The 16,847-nt window shown below is 50.5% G+C and overlaps 1 protein-coding gene across 11 annotated transcripts in view; it reads left to right on the top strand.

Moving 5' to 3' along the window:
• plekhg5b (pleckstrin homology domain containing, family G (with RhoGef domain) member 5b) overlaps positions 1 to 14,138 on the top strand; it is a 45,531-nt gene extending 31,393 nt beyond the window's left edge. For 6 of the 11 annotated variants that reach the window (XM_062458864.1, XM_062458863.1, XM_062458865.1 and 3 more), the window contains 13 exons: positions 6,169 to 6,360; positions 7,407 to 7,577; positions 8,266 to 8,361; positions 8,661 to 8,861; positions 8,982 to 9,092; positions 9,215 to 9,364; positions 9,543 to 9,680; positions 9,836 to 9,955; positions 10,161 to 10,293; positions 10,519 to 10,637; positions 10,810 to 10,964; positions 11,088 to 12,182; positions 12,331 to 14,138. In XM_062458864.1, the coding sequence (XP_062314848.1) occupies positions 6,169 to 6,360; positions 7,407 to 7,577; positions 8,266 to 8,361; positions 8,661 to 8,861; positions 8,982 to 9,092; positions 9,215 to 9,364; positions 9,543 to 9,680; positions 9,836 to 9,955; positions 10,161 to 10,293; positions 10,519 to 10,637; positions 10,810 to 10,964; positions 11,088 to 12,182; positions 12,331 to 12,340 (2,691 nt within the window). In that variant the 3' untranslated portion in view covers positions 12,341 to 14,138. Of the gene's footprint in view, positions 1 to 6,168; positions 6,361 to 7,406; positions 7,578 to 8,265; positions 8,362 to 8,660; positions 8,862 to 8,981; positions 9,093 to 9,214; positions 9,365 to 9,542; positions 9,681 to 9,835; positions 9,956 to 10,160; positions 10,294 to 10,518; positions 10,638 to 10,809; positions 10,965 to 11,087; positions 12,187 to 12,330 lie in introns of those variants that run through there. The other 5 variants (XM_062458866.1, XM_062458859.1, XM_062458869.1 and 2 more) reach the window with 3 other exon arrangements.
• The last annotated feature ends 2,709 nt before the right edge of the window (positions 14,139 to 16,847 follow it).

The raw sequence follows: 16,847 nt of genomic DNA, 5'->3' as shown, positions 1-16,847 counted from the left end.
GCTGTGATCGGGCCCCGGGATAGGAAGCTCCACGTAGCAGCAGACAGGGCAGGGAGGCTGCCGTCACAGGCTTTCACCATCGTCTGACTGGCTCCTGCTAAATCTCCAGGCTTAGATGGGAACATGGGAGTGGCTCAAAACAGGAGTTCTCAACATCACGTTTCCTTGTTTCTCGACAGCAAATTTACCTCCATACTTTGCTATGACAAAATGTATTCATCAACTGAGAGTCCACTGTACTGAAAATAGACCAGGAGCAGCCATTCCCATCTTGCCCTTAAGGGGGAGATAAAGAGCTACAACTACAGTATCAGCCGGTCTGAGCTTTGGGCAGGCTCTGATGCCCGAGTCATAGAGTGCAATGTGTTTTCGATATAAACCCAGAAAATAGGGATATTGCTGGCTTCTGTTGTGGATGGTGCCAACCTTCGAAGTAGAACAGTCCAAATCTCACCTTCATGATTATGTGAACCATAACGTCTTGACAGTGCCCAGACTCTTGACACCGCTCTGCTGATTTCCACGGGGTCCGACTAGCTGAGGTTAAGCTCTTCCTCATTACATGGAAGGTTTTCATATTGACCTGTAATCAGGAAGCATCCAACTTCCACCTTCCAATCCCCCTCGGGACAATCGAGGCCAGTCTTGGTAAACAGGTGAAGCCGATGTAGGCAGGTTAACGGTGCCCGTGACACAGGAACAGGTGGATGTGCTGATGAACACATCATAACCATTGGTTGATATGCCACATAGTGAAACGTTCTGACCCTTCCTCCATATGTTCCTCTTCCTCTGCATCCAGACCATCGTTCAGCCAAGGTCTCAACACGAATGGCTTCCAGCTTCACCCCGACGAGCTACTTTTTGCTTGGCTGCTTAAGGGCCTCGAACACAGCACTCCATTACTTCCTGTGATACCTGCAAATAGGTCCTTTCTCTGCATGTTGTATTTGAGATCCTGTTGTACCACAGGACTGTTCCTTGACTCTGACCACTTAAATACTATTCGAGAAATGGAAACGCGATTCTTGATGTGCTCTTTGTTTATGCGCTACTTGTCGCTTGCTTCGGAGAAAAGCGACTGCAAAGGGAATCAAATGTCAACGTAATGTGCGGGTAAAGCATTAACCCTGGGACCTGTAGGCTACATATCCACAATAACCAGGTCACTCCCCTGAAATCCTACGTGTGTTTTGGTCACGGCCTATAAGGCTGTAGCAGCTCTCTCCGGACTCGATTATTGAGAGTAGAAACTGAGGGGCTCACATGGTTTACAATAAGCTGTAAAGATCACACGCAACACGAATGTCTGGACCACGTGAACCAAGTATGCGCGTCGCGGATGTGATCTTTGGACCTTTTATATGACTCCCTTTATGTAACACAAGGGTTGCTATGGGGCGCCGAATGCGACGTTGTCACGCGAGCCGCCACCTCGGCGACACGCAGTCTCACCTCTTGAATGTGGCGCGCGGCTTTGGGCAGGAAAAAGAGGGGGTCCATTCCATTGCTCCAAAGATGGCTGTCCGCCCGTTACACAGGAGAGTTGTCACGCAAAGGACAGACAGAAGTTCCAGTGGCTCACTCTCTTCACAGAGGCACGCTGGGACATGACCAGGAGATACTTCATCTACTCCATCTTTACTGCCATCCCTTTGAAGCTCCTGTTCCACACAGCTGTCTATAGTGTATAATGGGGTGTTGAATCGTGTTGAATCGGACTGTTTTCCTCACAGTAGTCTGATAATGGTCATTAGACTACAGTACATCGGACTATAGTACATTAGACTACAGTACCGTCTGTTCCTCACAGACAGGCCAACTGACCTTTAACAATGAACAGCTACCGCTTTTTTCCCCCCTGCAGACTTCTCTTTGAATTCACTAAACGGGAACCATTGTTGATTTACGCAGTATTGCTGTAGATAGAACAATGGAGGTGACTTGGGAGTGGTCACTTGTCTCCTCATGATCACGTGTGATCTGGGATCTGCTGCCAGGCTCCCTGACGCTGCTCCAGTGCAGGCTCACATCAACACACATTCACCTGAACTCAGCAGGAGATGGATGTGATGGAACACAACGAGAACAAGGATCCTCTCCCGAAACGGTCGTCCAAGTCACACTTCTCAGGGCGACATATTGCTCTCTCCTTAGGCCTGTGAACATTTGTTCATTGGGGCGTTTTCAGTTCCTCATGAGCGAATGAGGGATGTTTGCCTGTGGTCCATGCGTTGTTGGTTTTGTAAAGATGTGTAATAGCCCTGCTCTCTGTGGACAGTGGGAGGGGCTAGTGAGAAAGGTGTGTGTGTGTGAGAGAGGGAGAGGGCAGTCAGTAGGCTGAGGTGAAGAGACCTGTGTCAAGGAGGGAGGACCAACATGCTGCAGCACTGTTCCTTTTGATCAGAGTGATCTTTGACCCATTGCGGCAGCAGGCTCAGGTGTAATCAGACGGGTCTCCTCTGACGGAGTCAGTCGTCTCTGCTCTCGGGACGAGCGCTTGCCGTTCTGGCGGCCCTGGGGCACACTTCTCCAGCTGTCATGTGTTGGGGATCATCTCACAGGCTTTGGATTTAACACTACCCCTCGTCACATTTAGGGAATCCGGATTGATCTCAGTTTCGGTTGGAGAGAGAGTTAGGTTCTTGCGGAGGCACGATGGTACGCTTCGGGCGCCTGTCCTCCTGGCGTAGCTGGGACTTGCTCCATGTTGACCCTGAGAGTGCAGAGGAGCCCCCTCACCCCCCCCCCCACGCCAACTGACTACGAGGTGAGACAGAGCCTTTGAAGCTCCTTGCTGTGTGTGTGTGTGTGTGTGTGTGCCTCCGTGTGTCCTGTGTGTCTTAAGGAAGGCATTTCCAATCACCGAGATTGGCCGAGATTGTCTTTCTGTTACTGGATGTGTGTGTGAGTCTGTGTGTCCGCGGAGCCGGAAAGGCTAATGTCACAGTTTCCCATCGTTAATCAGCGACACTGATCAAGGGGAGCTATTATCTAGTTGCTAAAAGAGAGTATTCACTTTGAATACAGTCCCTCTCTTCTGAATCTTTTAAAGATTTTTTCTCTCGTAAGCCAAGGTTAAGACCACAGCCAGCTGTGATAAGATAAGGATGTAGGCGACACGAGTCTTGATATGGTTAACCTGACTGCTGGGCAGTTCTCCTGCACCAGTTCCCAGAGCCCTTCGCCCCAGCACAGGGCCAGGTCAGGGTCTATCCACCCCCATCTCTGATGGGAACTGACATGTCCACACACAGGGACCAGACATGGTCAATACACAGGGCTTCATAGTTTCCTATTGTGAATGACTGGTGATTTGTAAGTTAACCATGTGTTATTAAAATAGTTTATTTTGTCATTTGTAACACACAGAAATTCCCCTGATGATATTATCTTGACAAACACTTGTTTGAACAAGTAAACAACTAGAGAGAGTTATGTGCTCTTTAATGTCTAGTAGCTCACTGCAGGGGTGTGCTGAAACACATTTCCTCTTTGGTCAATACTGGGGTTTATTTCCTTGTTGTGGTCAAGCAGGAAAGATACCAGCTACCAGTCCTCCTGCTCTAAGTATTTCATGTAAACTGGCCAATGTGCAACAAAACATCAACTGTCAGGTCAAACTGAAACTTGTCACACCATGCAGTTTTAATTTTAAATGACATCTTGGCTGGAAATTCCAGTTTTGTTCCACTGCTCATTGTTTAAGTTTTCCGCCACACGATAAAATGTTCCCCTTGAGTTCAGTGTGCCCTTGTACGGCTCCCAACAGGGACTGATGGTCACTTCCAGCCTTCTGCAGGGTCCCAGAATCTCTTTCATTTCATACAATGTTGACATTCTGAGAGAAACTCCTCAACCCCCACACACACACTGTGTGTGTGTGTGTGGGGGGGGGGGGGGGTTGAGGAGGGGACTTAGGTCAGAACAAGGAAAGGAGACGTCAGAGATGGCCAAACAAAAGGCAAGACGCCAGCGAAACAGTTGGCCCCTCTGAAGCTCCCGGATGCGTGTTGGAGCAACAGAGGCCCGCAAGCTGCTGCCCTGGCCCCGCCCCTTCCAATGCAGATCAGCCCCATGTTTTATGTAGCCCCGCCTCCTCTTTCCTCCTCAACACAATGGGGCAGGATCCTCCTGGTTACCATGACGCCGGGCCAGTGTCGGGGTGAATGTGCGCGGACAGGCGGGCTCAGTCGGCAGGCTTCACCACTCAGGAGAGCACAGCAACACCCGCGGTGACACGCAGGAGTTCAAAGACAAGGGTTTTGCCGTGCTCAGAGCGTAGTGAGGGACATATACCAAACCAGCCCTCCAGCCTAGCACCACCAGTTCCCCACCAACTGGAACTTCTCTCCAGTCTGGAGAAACCTTTGGACGAGGAAAACCCCAGTGCGGCTGCAGCTGTTGAGCGTGGGCGCTCGAGTAAGGAGGGAAGTTGGCGTGACGACTTGGCCTTGCGAGTAGGCGTGCACATGCGTGTTTGCATGTAGAGAGAGCGGTGGGCAGAGAGGTTGACAGAAGGCAGCAGCTGGCTCCATCATGAGCTGCTCTCCATGAGCCCCTTTCACCCGGCACGATGGTTTTTGTTAGCTTTGACATGCCGCGGGCTTCAATGGTGAGTACTGATATCTGGATGACAAACTGTCGGGTGAAAGACTAAGAGATATGCTCATATTCGTGTACTGTGGAAGATATTGGGATACTGTGTGGTGTTGGTATCTGAGTTTAATGCCGTTTTGAAATGATCAAAGGACCTCTGCAGTTAGTTTGTTGGCAATGTTTGAGATGGGCAAAATGCCACGGTCTTTGTGTTGAGCTGTGCTTCATTGGTGCTCGCTCTCATGATTCTAGGAACCTCTTGAATATTGTGTTATGTCTTGAGGTTGATTTGTATTCCTTCCTATTCAATTGATCTAGTTTGTGTCGCTTCAAAGCTTGCTGAAGCGGTTCCGCTTCTACTTTTTTCATGATCCTGTAGTATCTGTTGCCAGAACATTCCTGAGCTAATAGGAATTCAGCCCTCGTCGTTTACACAGCGAGCGGGTTGACATTCGGCCAGAGTCCAGAGTCCACCCTGTCCCCCCCATGCTGAAGGGATACTTTCTGACTGACACCTGTGGCCTTGTCCTATTGGCGTAGATCCTCCCCCCCCCACACCCCCCCCCCCCTGAGCACAACAGAAGATCAGAGCACCATTCTCTTCCCTGATGAAGGCAGCTCTAAATACAAAGGAAGATAGACTTTTTAGAGTCACCTATTCTGTTCTCAGTTCCACAGTGTTTGTTTAAAAATGGGGGCAAAGGTGAGGAAACTCAGATGAACACTCCGAATATAGTTGAAGTTCGGCAGCAGCTGCATGGGACGTATAATAATCCCTTATTTTGACAATCCTAGGAGATGAGTGACCAGTCAGTGCGCACGGCCTTGGCCCTGTCACTCAGCTGAAACCTATACTTTTGTCTGTGTCGTTTTGTTCTGCTTCATATTATTCTTATCGTACAAGAAATAGCTTGGTGTTTAGTTTTGGGGGAAAGCGAAAAACATGGCAGGTGTGGAATGTTCAGGGGTCAGGATTCTGGAATGGGTTCTTGTCACAGTGTCATCGGCGGGCAGAAGGTTCTTTTGCCCAGACACCAACATGGCAAAAGCAACTGCTTCCTCAGATACCGACGAGGCCCCTTGTTTGTTTGGTTTTGCTGATGGCGCTGGCTAGTAAAGTGGATTGAGATTGCCCGTGCGAGGGAGGTTGCGCGACAGGGCTTGCTGACAGGGTAACAATGGTGCTGGAACAATGGGCTGTTCTTATGGAACAACGTCTGCCCTTCCCCTGTTCCTTGTCATGTAAGAAGGCTTCGCTCAGAGGAAGGGGCATTCCTTCCCTCTCCTGTTTGTGTCTGAGTGAGTTAGGATAGCTTTAACAGTCCCACTGATGTCATTCTTCATGGGAGAAACCCCCCTCTTGCATCCTGTTTATCCATCTTGTATATACGTCTCCATCATCTCGGCCTAGCCGGAAAGTTATTTTCCCCCCTCTCAGGTGATGTCACTGGAAGATGTCATGTTCCGTCCCATTCAACGTTCATTCCTATCCTATCTTTGTCGCTTCTCTCTGTTTCTGTCTGACGTCAGTGGACTAACCCCTGGTTCCCTCTCCCGGTTGTTCCGCAGGGCCAGGCGCGTCGCCGGAAGAACATAACCGAGTTCCTGGGGGACGCCAACATCCCGTCGCCGGACTCTCTGACCCAGCTGCCTGGCTCCCTGCCCGGCGTGGGCACCGGGCCGGACAGCTGGAAAAACCGGGCGGCCATCCGCTTCAGTGGGTTCTTCAGCTCGGCGGCCGGAGCGGGCGCCTTCGGCAAGGTGAGGCCACGAGAGGTACAGCTAGAGGGATGGGTATGGCTCAGTGGTAGAGCATCAGGGGGATAATCTCAGGGAAAGCATCTGGCTGCAGAGCAGGAGGTCTCTTGTTCATCCCTCTCCCCCCCCCCTGTATGCCGCTGTGGATAAAAGGGCCAAGTAAGTGAATACATTACGTTACAGAGGAGGAGGTAAAGGAGTAGAGGAAAAAACAGTAGCTATAGGGCTGGGAAGCAGGTTAAAAGCCGTATCCACTCCACTCCCCGTCAAATCCTTTCCTGTCCAAGCCCCTGAGATATTGTCCTGCTTTCCTCTAAAATAAGTCGTTCAGTATCTCTATAGGACCATAAGGTCACCATTTGGGGAATAAAACCACGATATTTGAAATGAAAACGACCGTTGGTAAACAAAGCACACGCGCAATTGCGCTCGCACACACACACGCACGCCGCACACACACACACACGCCACACACGCTCCCATTGTCTTCTCTCTCATGAGGTCACATCCTGCACCGTGGCAGATGTAAGGCAGGGACAGTTTGTGTCACTCACCTGTCAGTCTCAGCTCATCTCTATTCAGAGCGGCCAGCCCTTAACCCCCACCAGGGTCGGGACCCCAGCCCTCTCCCCTCCACAAAGCAGAGGTGACCCGAGGCCACACCTCCTGTACCCCCACCAGGGACAGCGCACCCCCTCCTCCCCAATACTCCATTGTCCGAGTCATCTCAATGCACGGGCCTCATTTCCATAAGTACACAAGGCTCCCCACTTAGAATAATTGTCTCAGTGGATGCTGCTAGTGCATGAAGAATTCAGACGCCTGGATTAGGGGGTGGGTGTGTGTGTGTGTGGGGGGGGGGTTTATGTTAATGTAGAGACTCTGCCTCACTTACAGTTTGAGGGTAACAACAAACCTCTCTCAGTTCCTGGCTGTTGACCTTGTGTAGATGGATCACTCTGGAAGAACTGAACTATGTAGGTCAGGGAAACGGGATTGTAAATATTTGTTCTGTGTGTAACTTTGTGTGTGTGTGTGTGTGGGAACAGGAAGTGGACCGCATGGAGCAGCTCCAGAACAAGCTCCACTCGTACACGGTGTTCGGGCTGCCCAAGGTGCCTCTGCAGCTCTCCTTCCACCAGGACTCCTGGGAGGAGGAGGAGGAGGAGACCAACCTGGCGTTGGAGGACAGCTGGCAGCAGCTACTGGACAACCCCGAGGTACGCACACACACACTCATGGCTCGGTCTCTTATCTCTAACGTGCCTGGAGACACTTTCTCACGTAAGTTCTTCTGCGTCAGCACACTGTGCCTCAAAGTATCCAGTTCCCCCTGGTGGCTTTCCTGGCGATCTCTCGCTTGGTTCTCGTGTTGTCAGCTGGTTCCTGCTCCAGTCTCACAGTCACACACGCTGCTCCCCTGCGGTGGGCTGACACCTGCCTTTAAAACTCGTACTGAGCTTGAAGTGGTGTTTGGTGAAAGGTACCAGAGCTGTGTGCACCATGCCAGCTCTCAGCTCGCACCTTTAGGAGTGTGGGAGATCTGACAGACACACAGTCAGTCAGGCAGTATATCAGTGGAATGATACATACTATCATAGCCTGCCTTTGTTTATCCTTATGTAACTCCTATCTCAGATGGCTGGGCAGTGTTGCAAAATTGACAGCAAGCCTCATATAGTGTGTGATAAGGTTATATTATGATTGATGGAGGATTCAGTCAAGCACAGCATCTGTTGGTAATAGTAGGCTATTAACAATAAATGTGTCCTGATCCTGTTCTACAGAAGATATCTGTTCTGTAACTTTGTACTGTACGATATGCATACCCATCTAATGCTGTAAACTCTGTGTGTGTGTGTGTGTGTGTACGTTTGTGTGTGTGTATTTGTGTGTGTGTGTGTCCAGACGTTGACCAGGCGTCAGTTCCACCAGCAGGAGGCGATCTGGGAGCTGCTGAACACAGAGGCCACCTACATCAAAAAACTGAGGGTCATCACTGATGTAAGGACCTTTCCCTCTCTGCAGCTTCTCTCACACACACACACACACACACACACCTCTCTCTACTGCATACACATTTACCCCTGCATGGAGGGCTGGAATTACACACACAACCCATAGTTTAATTTCAGGTCCAGTTGAGAGTGAATTCTTCATCATTTGATCTTGTACGACATCTACCGAGTGTGCTGTGTTCCCAGAATGCCATGCAGAGGTTGTATTTCGTCCACACTGACGTCTCCCCTCCTCCCCTCCTCCTCCTCCTCCCCTCCTCCCCCTCCTCCCCTCCTCCTATGCAGCTGTTCCTGTGCGGCCTGCTCAACCTCCAGGAGAGTGGCCTGCTGACGGAGGTGGAGCCCAGCAGGATGTTCAGTAACATCCAGGACATCGTGCGTCTGCACACGGCCCTGTGGAACCAGGTCATGCTGCCCGCTCTGGAGAAGGCCAGGCTGGCCCGCAGCCTGCTCGACCCCTGTGACCTGCTGCACGGCTTCCGAACGGTGAGACACACACACACACACACAAACACACACTGTATGGACACTCTGCCTCTCTCTCCTGCGGAGGCAAGTGATGGAAGCGTGCATCCAGTAAAGCCTCTGGTGTGTTTGTGTGTGCAGTTTGGCTCCAGGTTCAAGCCCTACATCCGTTACTGCATGGAGGAGGAGGGCTGCATGGAGCACATGCGCTCGCTTCACAGGGACAACGAGCTCTTCAGGATCTACGTGACGGTCAGTCTCCCTCCTGCGTTCGCTCTCCTAGTCAACAACCCTTTCAAAATGTCCGCCTTTCCCCCGAAAGCGGAATGGTGGTTTCAGTGTACTAAAACGCCTCCTGGTCTGTGCTCCTGCAGTGGGCCGAGACCCATAAGCAGTGTAACCGCCTGAAGCTGGCAGACATGCTGGCCAAGCCCCACCAGAGGCTCACCAAGTACCCCCTCCTGCTGAAGAGCGTCCTGAAGAAGACCGACGACACAGAGGCCCGGGACGCTGTCAACAGCATGGTGAGAGAGAGAGAGAGAGAGAGAGAGAGAGAGAGAGGGAGAGAGGGAGAGAGGGAGGGAGGGAGGGAGGGAGGGAGGGAGGGGGAGAAGAAAAGTATTTGATTTTGGAGCATTCGTTTAGTTTGGTTTGGGTTTTGGATAGATTGTCCTGGTCTGAGTGCTGGTGTGTGCTCCCCAGGTGGCGTGTGTGGAGGGCTTCATCAACAGCGTGGACTCCCAGATGCGCCAGCGGCAGGAGCAGCAGAAACTGGCCGACACCTCCGGCCGCATCGACTCCTACGAGGCCGTGGAGGGCAGCAGTGAGGAGGTGGAGAAGGTGAGACGGAACACACATCGAGCCTCGGGAATCTCCCCAACACAGATCCCCCCACCCTCGCCACTCCAGCCTGGTGAAACATGCCCTCCTGTCGTCACTCATGTGCTGACCCTAACAGCCCTTCCTCTTCTCCTTCCCCTCTGCACGGTGCTCAGATCCTCAAGGAGTTTAACCGCTTCGACCTGATGGCTCCCATGAGGGGCACGTCCCCCGACGAGACTCGCCAGCTCCACCTGGAGGGGGCGCTGCGCATGAAGGAGGGCAAAGACAGCAGGGTGAGTCTGCCTCCTGGGGGGAACCTCTGCTTCACAGCTGCAGCAGAGGTTTCTGCTCCCCCGGCACAACCTTCCTCCTTCACCGCAGTGCTGACCTAACACCTCCAATCAGACAGCGGGACACATTTCTCACCAATGACTCGGACCTGGATTGAGAGGAAATTCCTTTGCTAATCCCCAACCTCCCTCCCTCTCCCTTCCTCAGATGGACGTGTACTGCTTCCTCTTCACCGACCTGCTCCTGATCACCAAGCCTGTGAAGAGGGTGGAGAAGGTGAAGGTCATCCGCCAGCCGCTCCTCATCCACAACGTGGTCTGCAAGGAGCTGAAAGACCCCGGTGAGTCCCAGCCTGGACCCCCACAGCCCGGAGCGTGACGGTGCCCTGCCGCCACTCACCCCGGGCCAGACACAACCCCTACTCGTGTGGTCAGGAGTTACGGATGGCCCGGGCCCCAAAACATCCTTGTGTGTACAGTGTATTCTGTGTACCCAGAGAAACAGCATATGTTGACGTTCTCTCTCTCTCTCTCTTTCTCTCTCTCTCCCTTTCTCTGCCTGTCAGTAGGTTCTTTCACCCTCATATACCTCAACGAGTTCAAGAGCGCCGTGGCGGCCTACACTCTACAGGCCAACAGCGCCGCCCAGGGGCGAAGCTGGGTCGATGCCATCTGCAACGCCCAGGTACAGGAGGAAAACCTTTCAGATATCCCCCGTTCTGCTCGCCCAGCAGCTGGATTGCATGATGACATTGAGGCTGGATTAGAGACACAGACGAGCCGTATTCTAGTGTTTGAGCTGGTTTCAGTGGTCATGTTGTCAGTAGTAAGCAGGTGTGTGTGTGCTGTGTTGGCAGAACCAACTCCAGAGGCTGCGGACCGAGGAGGTGCTGCGCCAGCAGGTGAACCTGCAGAGACGTCTCGAGGGCGACGGGGAGGAGGAGGAGGAGGAGAGCAGCAACTCCACCACCAGCTCCCCCTGCCTGCAACACAAGGAGGAGCCCAACACAAGGTACAGCCACACACACACACACACACACACACACAAATACATCCACACAGGTTATTTTGCTGTATGTTTGGTACTAGTATCAGGGTAAATGATAACAAGTCGAACCCTTTCTCTCTCCCCTAGTCATTCTGATGGCTCCACAGAGACTCTCTCAGTCATGGACACAGAGGAGTCAGGCGAGGTCCCCCCCGCCCCAAACACAGACCCTGGGGGGCCTACAAGCAGCCACCCTGAACCAGCCACCTCCACCTCTCCAACTGGACCTGACACCCAGCAACCCCCCCCTGACCAGAGCCAGGAGGCTGGTCTGGAGTGTGTGGAGCTGGAACCCCAGTGTCGGTCCATGTCAATGGACAGCGCCTACGGTACTCTCTCCCCTGAGTCCCTGCTGGAGCAGCGGTCCTGCCCAGGCCAGAGTGAGGGGGAGGACACCGAGGAGGAGGTGGGAGGGAGGCAGGCGGAGGGCAGAGACACGACAGCAGACGAAAGGGTTGATATGGCGGTGGTGGAGGAGGAGGAGGAGGAGGAGGACGAGGAGGAGAATGTGTCAGATGCTGGGGAGGAGGAGGAGGAGGAAGAGGAGGAGGAGGAGGAGGAGGAGGAGGAGGAAGAGCAGGAAGAAGAAGATTCCACCTCGTTCGGTTCCCAGTTGTCGGTGGCTCAGTCCTTGAAGCTTCGCCGGCGTCCCCCGGTGCAGGCCCGCCTGCGCTTCCTCCAGACGCCCTCCAGCCTGGCGCACAAGTCTCGCTCGGAGGACAACCTGCTGCAGCACCTGGCGCACGCCCTCACTCACACACGCCGCCCCCGGGACCCCGACCCATCCGAGTGCCGGCAGGCACAGAAGACCACATCCTTGGTGCACAGTAAGAGCCTGTCGGAGCTGAGTCAAGACTGCACAGAGCTGTGTCAGAGTGAGCCTGAGGACTTCCTGACCCAGAGCATGCCCTCCGGAGCCCTGAGGAGGACCGAGGCCAAGCAGTTGAAGAGGGCGGAAGCCTGCATGGGCGGCGGTGGCCAGGCCAACAGCAGCGGCTCGGACGGGGAGACGGGGCCCTCTGGCTCTCTGGAGGGGAAGGGCGAGGCGACACCTAGTGGCGGTGCGGGGGAGGAGTCGCCCAAGAGCAGGAAGTGTCCCGCCCAGCAGCACAAGAAGCTGACGCTGGCGCAGCTCTACAGGATACGTACCACCTTGGTCCTAAACTCCACCCTCACTGCATCGTAAGTCATGGCACATTATCCTATGCTACACCTTACAACATTTTACTGAAGACATTTTACTACACTTTACTTACTGCAACTCATTACAGCTTACTACACACAAAATGTGTTGAAGCGTTTTTTTAATCTTTAATCTGCCTTGTTTCAGGGAGGTGTAACCACTTTGGAAGCCAACCAAGCAGTAGCGTCTGTCTGTATAAAGAACCCACATTGTTTGGCATCTGCGTGGAGACTGGATTCCTTGTGACACAAATGCACTCGCTCTTGCTGCCCTCTTCCTTCTCCTTGCCTACCGGACAGTGTCCGCAGTGTCCGGGTTTTGCAACTGGACAGCGACTATTCTATTCACCGTTGCATTGGCTTGAGTTTATCGCATGGAGGGGAGAGGCGGTTAGACATCAACTGCTTGCACTTTGGAACGGAAGTAGCATTGAGGGGCTTGGAAAGCGAGAGACTGGGGCCGTACGGGGACGAACTGCTGAGGGTCGCCTCCCCAAACCCCTTCCCTCACAGGAGAGACCAGCGGGGGCAGGGGGGCCCCAGGAGGGCAGCGCTTGTAGACCCAGCTCCAGTTCTCGACCAGAGAGGACCGGCGCGGACGAGACACGGTCTCGGAACACGCGACAGAGGGAGAGACAAGCACACGACTGAGAAGATCCTGTCTTGAGATGTTGTTCAGCTGCAGCAGCCAGGCTGCCCCCGTGCGTGCTACTCCAGGTTTACTTCAAGACATTGTATAGTATTGCACAAATCTTATGTTCAGCAGAAGAGAATCACTAATGGGGGTGAATTTACATTGGCAGTGCACAGTGAATTTCCATTCATGGTTTGCTTTTTGACGTCGCATGCGCGGAAGTATGTATGTGCGTGTGTCTGTTGTTGTCTGCGTGTATGAACGATGTTCGTTGATCTTGACTGAACCAAATTAATGTTGTGATTGTCCAAAGAGGGACCTGTTTAGATGATAGTTTAAGTTGTTCTTCCCCAACATACATTGTTGAGTGCTGTATATAATCAGGTGTGAACAGCTAACAGCTCCTAGTTTATTTCTCACTCTTCCTTTCGAAAAGATTGCTGATGACACCTGCACAGTCCTAGAGCTTCTACTCGGCTGTTCATTTTCAGTTCACTGGTTCTATGAATTCATTAAGATAACTTAGACTTCCAGTCTCTCTGTTTAGAGGGAGGCTGATGGACTCTTGGTTCTGAGATAGATGTGTAGAGCATGTGGTGATGTCAAGCTGTTTTGGGGGAACACTACTGCACTAAAGTATTGATTGGTGTGAAACTGCTCTCATTCTAGCCACCGTAAGAGAACAAAACTAGTAGACACACGCACCAGGAAGAACTTGCTTCTTGTTTGAAAGAGAAGTCCTCTGGACTTCTTCTCATACATTTCAGTTTGGTGATTCCTCTCTCGGCCATGACAGCATAGTGATATCTGAAGATTCTGAGCAACCGTTTGGAAGAATAATACCTGTAATATAAATAAGCCTAGCTGAATTTTTTTAATTGGCTTTTTTTCTTTCACTAATATAAAAAACACACTAAAACAATCCCACTGACAGACACAGAGATCATTTTGAAGTCCTTTAATTGTCCTTCCCAAATGTTGCTCAAACCAAATAGTTTAACTTTGTTTACTTTTAGTTTTGTTTATGTGTAATATTTATTAAGTCTTTTATGTTTATATATAAGATATTGTTTATATGGTTTGCTTACATAACATTTTTTGTTGGTGTAGTCTTAATATTTGGATTTTTGTGTCAAGCATAAATTTGCTATGAACCAAAATCATGTGTTCTCCCTTTCAGGAACGTCTCTTTAAGTGTCTTACAAAATAAAAATGCATTGTGAAATATTTTGTAACAGTTTTCTATGTTTTGAATTAACAGTATGGGAGTGGTTTTAGGAGATAAACAGAACCGATTCAGTCTTATTAAACCTTGACTGGATACAAACCGCCCATGTATGTGTCATGTTATTCCCGTGGACGTCCAGCAGGTGGCATTAACAGTCTAGTGAAAAAGTGTTTCTGAGCATTCTGCCTCGTTCCTTGACCCTTGAAAGGACTTGGACTGGAGACCCCTCAAATAGTTACTCCTTGACTAAAGGATCCTGTCTTGTGTACACATTAATGAACAACACTTTACACTACATGAGTAGGAAGCACTAGCAACCAAAGCCCTGTCCAGGGCCTAAGTGCTCTCATGCTGATGTTAGGTTACTGTTGTGTGCATACAGCTACCATCAAGTTATCCTCCCTTTGAAATTCCCATTCCTTTCACTACACATTATATCTCTGCATCTAAACAGACCCATCAGTTGGAAGCGATGTGTCCTGACGTGAGAGGCCAGGTCAGGGCATGACAGGGCAGAAGGGCTCACCTGTGTACGTGGTGCAGTGTGTCCACAGGACAGTGGAGTTCAGCCTCCTGCTCAGGGCAGGACGGCAGGGCAGGACGGCAGGGCAGGACGGCAGGGCAGGGACACAATCTCCTGGCCGTGCCATGACCAAGGTGTATTTACAGGTGATTATATCAGCTAATCTCTGGATTACAGCATGTTGAATCCACACAATACCCTAATCCACATGGAAAAGACAGCACGGGCCCTCTGGGATTTTCATCTTAATCTGATCCAGAATCCATCGGCCCCCACCGTTGTCACATCTGGCCCTCATGGATTTGTTGTTGTAATCCTTGATTTTAGAACAATTTTATAATGCTTTAGTGCTGATATGCTGGAGTTTAATTACTAAAATGCAGCTTTTCTCTTCGAACTACAAAGTAATTACAACCCTGCTCTATTAGCCTGTGGTAGTTAAGGCTATTGAGGGGGCACCGCTGGTGCAGGTTGTCACATAAGGGATATGAAATATAGAAGTGTTTACAGTCACCGTGGTAGCACATTACAAATGTCCCATTTGCTTGGTGTTGGCATACATTATGAAATGAATCACCATGGCAACGCACACTGCATACACGACAGGACTGTGTCATCCCGTGGGAGGTGCTGTCCTCTCCTATGGCTTTATGATTCATATCTTTCCTTTAGCTCTGTTTGCGTTCCATGTCACCTATGGATTTGAGCCTTGTTTCCATGATCTGATGAAATGCATGCTTGTTCTCCGCAATGTACAGTTCATGCAGCTAGGGGCAGCGCGGGGTTACACAGCCTGCTCCCTATGACAGATGTCAAAAAAGCATGCTGTAAAAATGTCCGATTAACACAAAGGGGCACTTTGGTAAATCCTGATTATGGGAGCACTTTCATTTATTAAACTCTGCCAATCCCCTGCACTCTTATGGAGCAGGGATTAAAAATCAGGTAGACACCATTGTCTGCCCAAACAATCCTTCGATAAGCTCTCTCTGCCTCTCAACCTCGGCCCCCGGAGCCTCGACCCAGGCGTGGCCGAGTGCCGGCTGGCTGCCTGAGTGCTTGTAATCTCAGCAGGGTTTATGGGTTGGCTACTGTCACTACAGATCCACATTAATCAACACAATCCCCTTTAGAGGAGCGCGGTGATTGGATTTAGGTTCGTTTTTACAGGTTTGAAAAGAGGGAAAAAAAAAAGAGAGTACCGAACAGGGAACTAAAGTGTGTTTACAAGGCTGTGCCGTGAAAAGGCCTGTGGACTGGTGGTGGCCATATGGACTGGATCACCCTGTGAACAGCTGTGTTCTATCAACCACACACTGCTATTAGACACTGATTGACCTTCTGGTTGTGTGGAGGGCCACAGCACAACATCTGGCCCCTATGGGCCCTCAGCACATGGGGCCCTCGGTGTAATAGGTCACATAGTAGATGGGTGATGTCTGGCTCTCCTTGTCACAGATAAGACTGATTTTGTGACTTGAAGTTTAAAATGATTTTAATTTGAGTTTTATCCCATTAGGGTTTGCATCTCTGATTAAGTTTTAAAGACATTTGAAAAGTACTCTGCTAGACAACAGTCACTCTTACACGACCCCCCCCCCCCTGTCTGCTTCGATGTTGAGTAAAATGTGATTGCCTCTAAATTCCATTCACACAGTGTATTCCAGTAATGGTATAAAGGTGATTAAAATGGTGCCAGATGCTGTCTGACAAATATTTTACATTACAAAGACGTGGCATATGTTAGCAGATCATATTTCTTTATCCTTATGAAAGTTGTCTCAATTGAGAGAGCATAAGGTCCTATTTTACATGACCTGCCGATACCTTCCCTTTATAATGGTATCAGCTCATAAGAAGCTTATTGTCATTTCAATATTGTATTTTTAGGGTGGTAAAAAATATGAAATGGAAATCACAAGCATATTTCTTAATTAAATTGAAATTCATTTTAAGAGTAGCTATGCCTACAAGTGGAGAACGACAAGATTAATGGGTAAGTCGAATGCATTTAATATTCAGAACGCATTGACACAATTAATGTGACATTGTGTGTGGTATAATACCTTAACTGACACTGGCCTTAACTGCACTAGGGCTCTAGCAGAATGGGCCCCCACACTGTGGAATAAGCTCCCTGTGGCCCATGCACAGGGCAAATCACTTTCACCAGAGTGAACACAACAACAACAGGTTCATTACACATTTTAGATCATGGATATTTTTGAATGAAACTATTTGTGAGATCCATGTTAAATGTTAGTAGTGTTCAAATACATA

This window comes from Osmerus eperlanus, chromosome 4 (assembly GCF_963692335.1).
Source record: "Osmerus eperlanus chromosome 4, fOsmEpe2.1, whole genome shotgun sequence".
Taxonomy (NCBI): domain Eukaryota; kingdom Metazoa; phylum Chordata; class Actinopteri; order Osmeriformes; family Osmeridae; genus Osmerus; species Osmerus eperlanus.
This window is presented reverse-complemented; position numbering and strand designations above follow the sequence as displayed.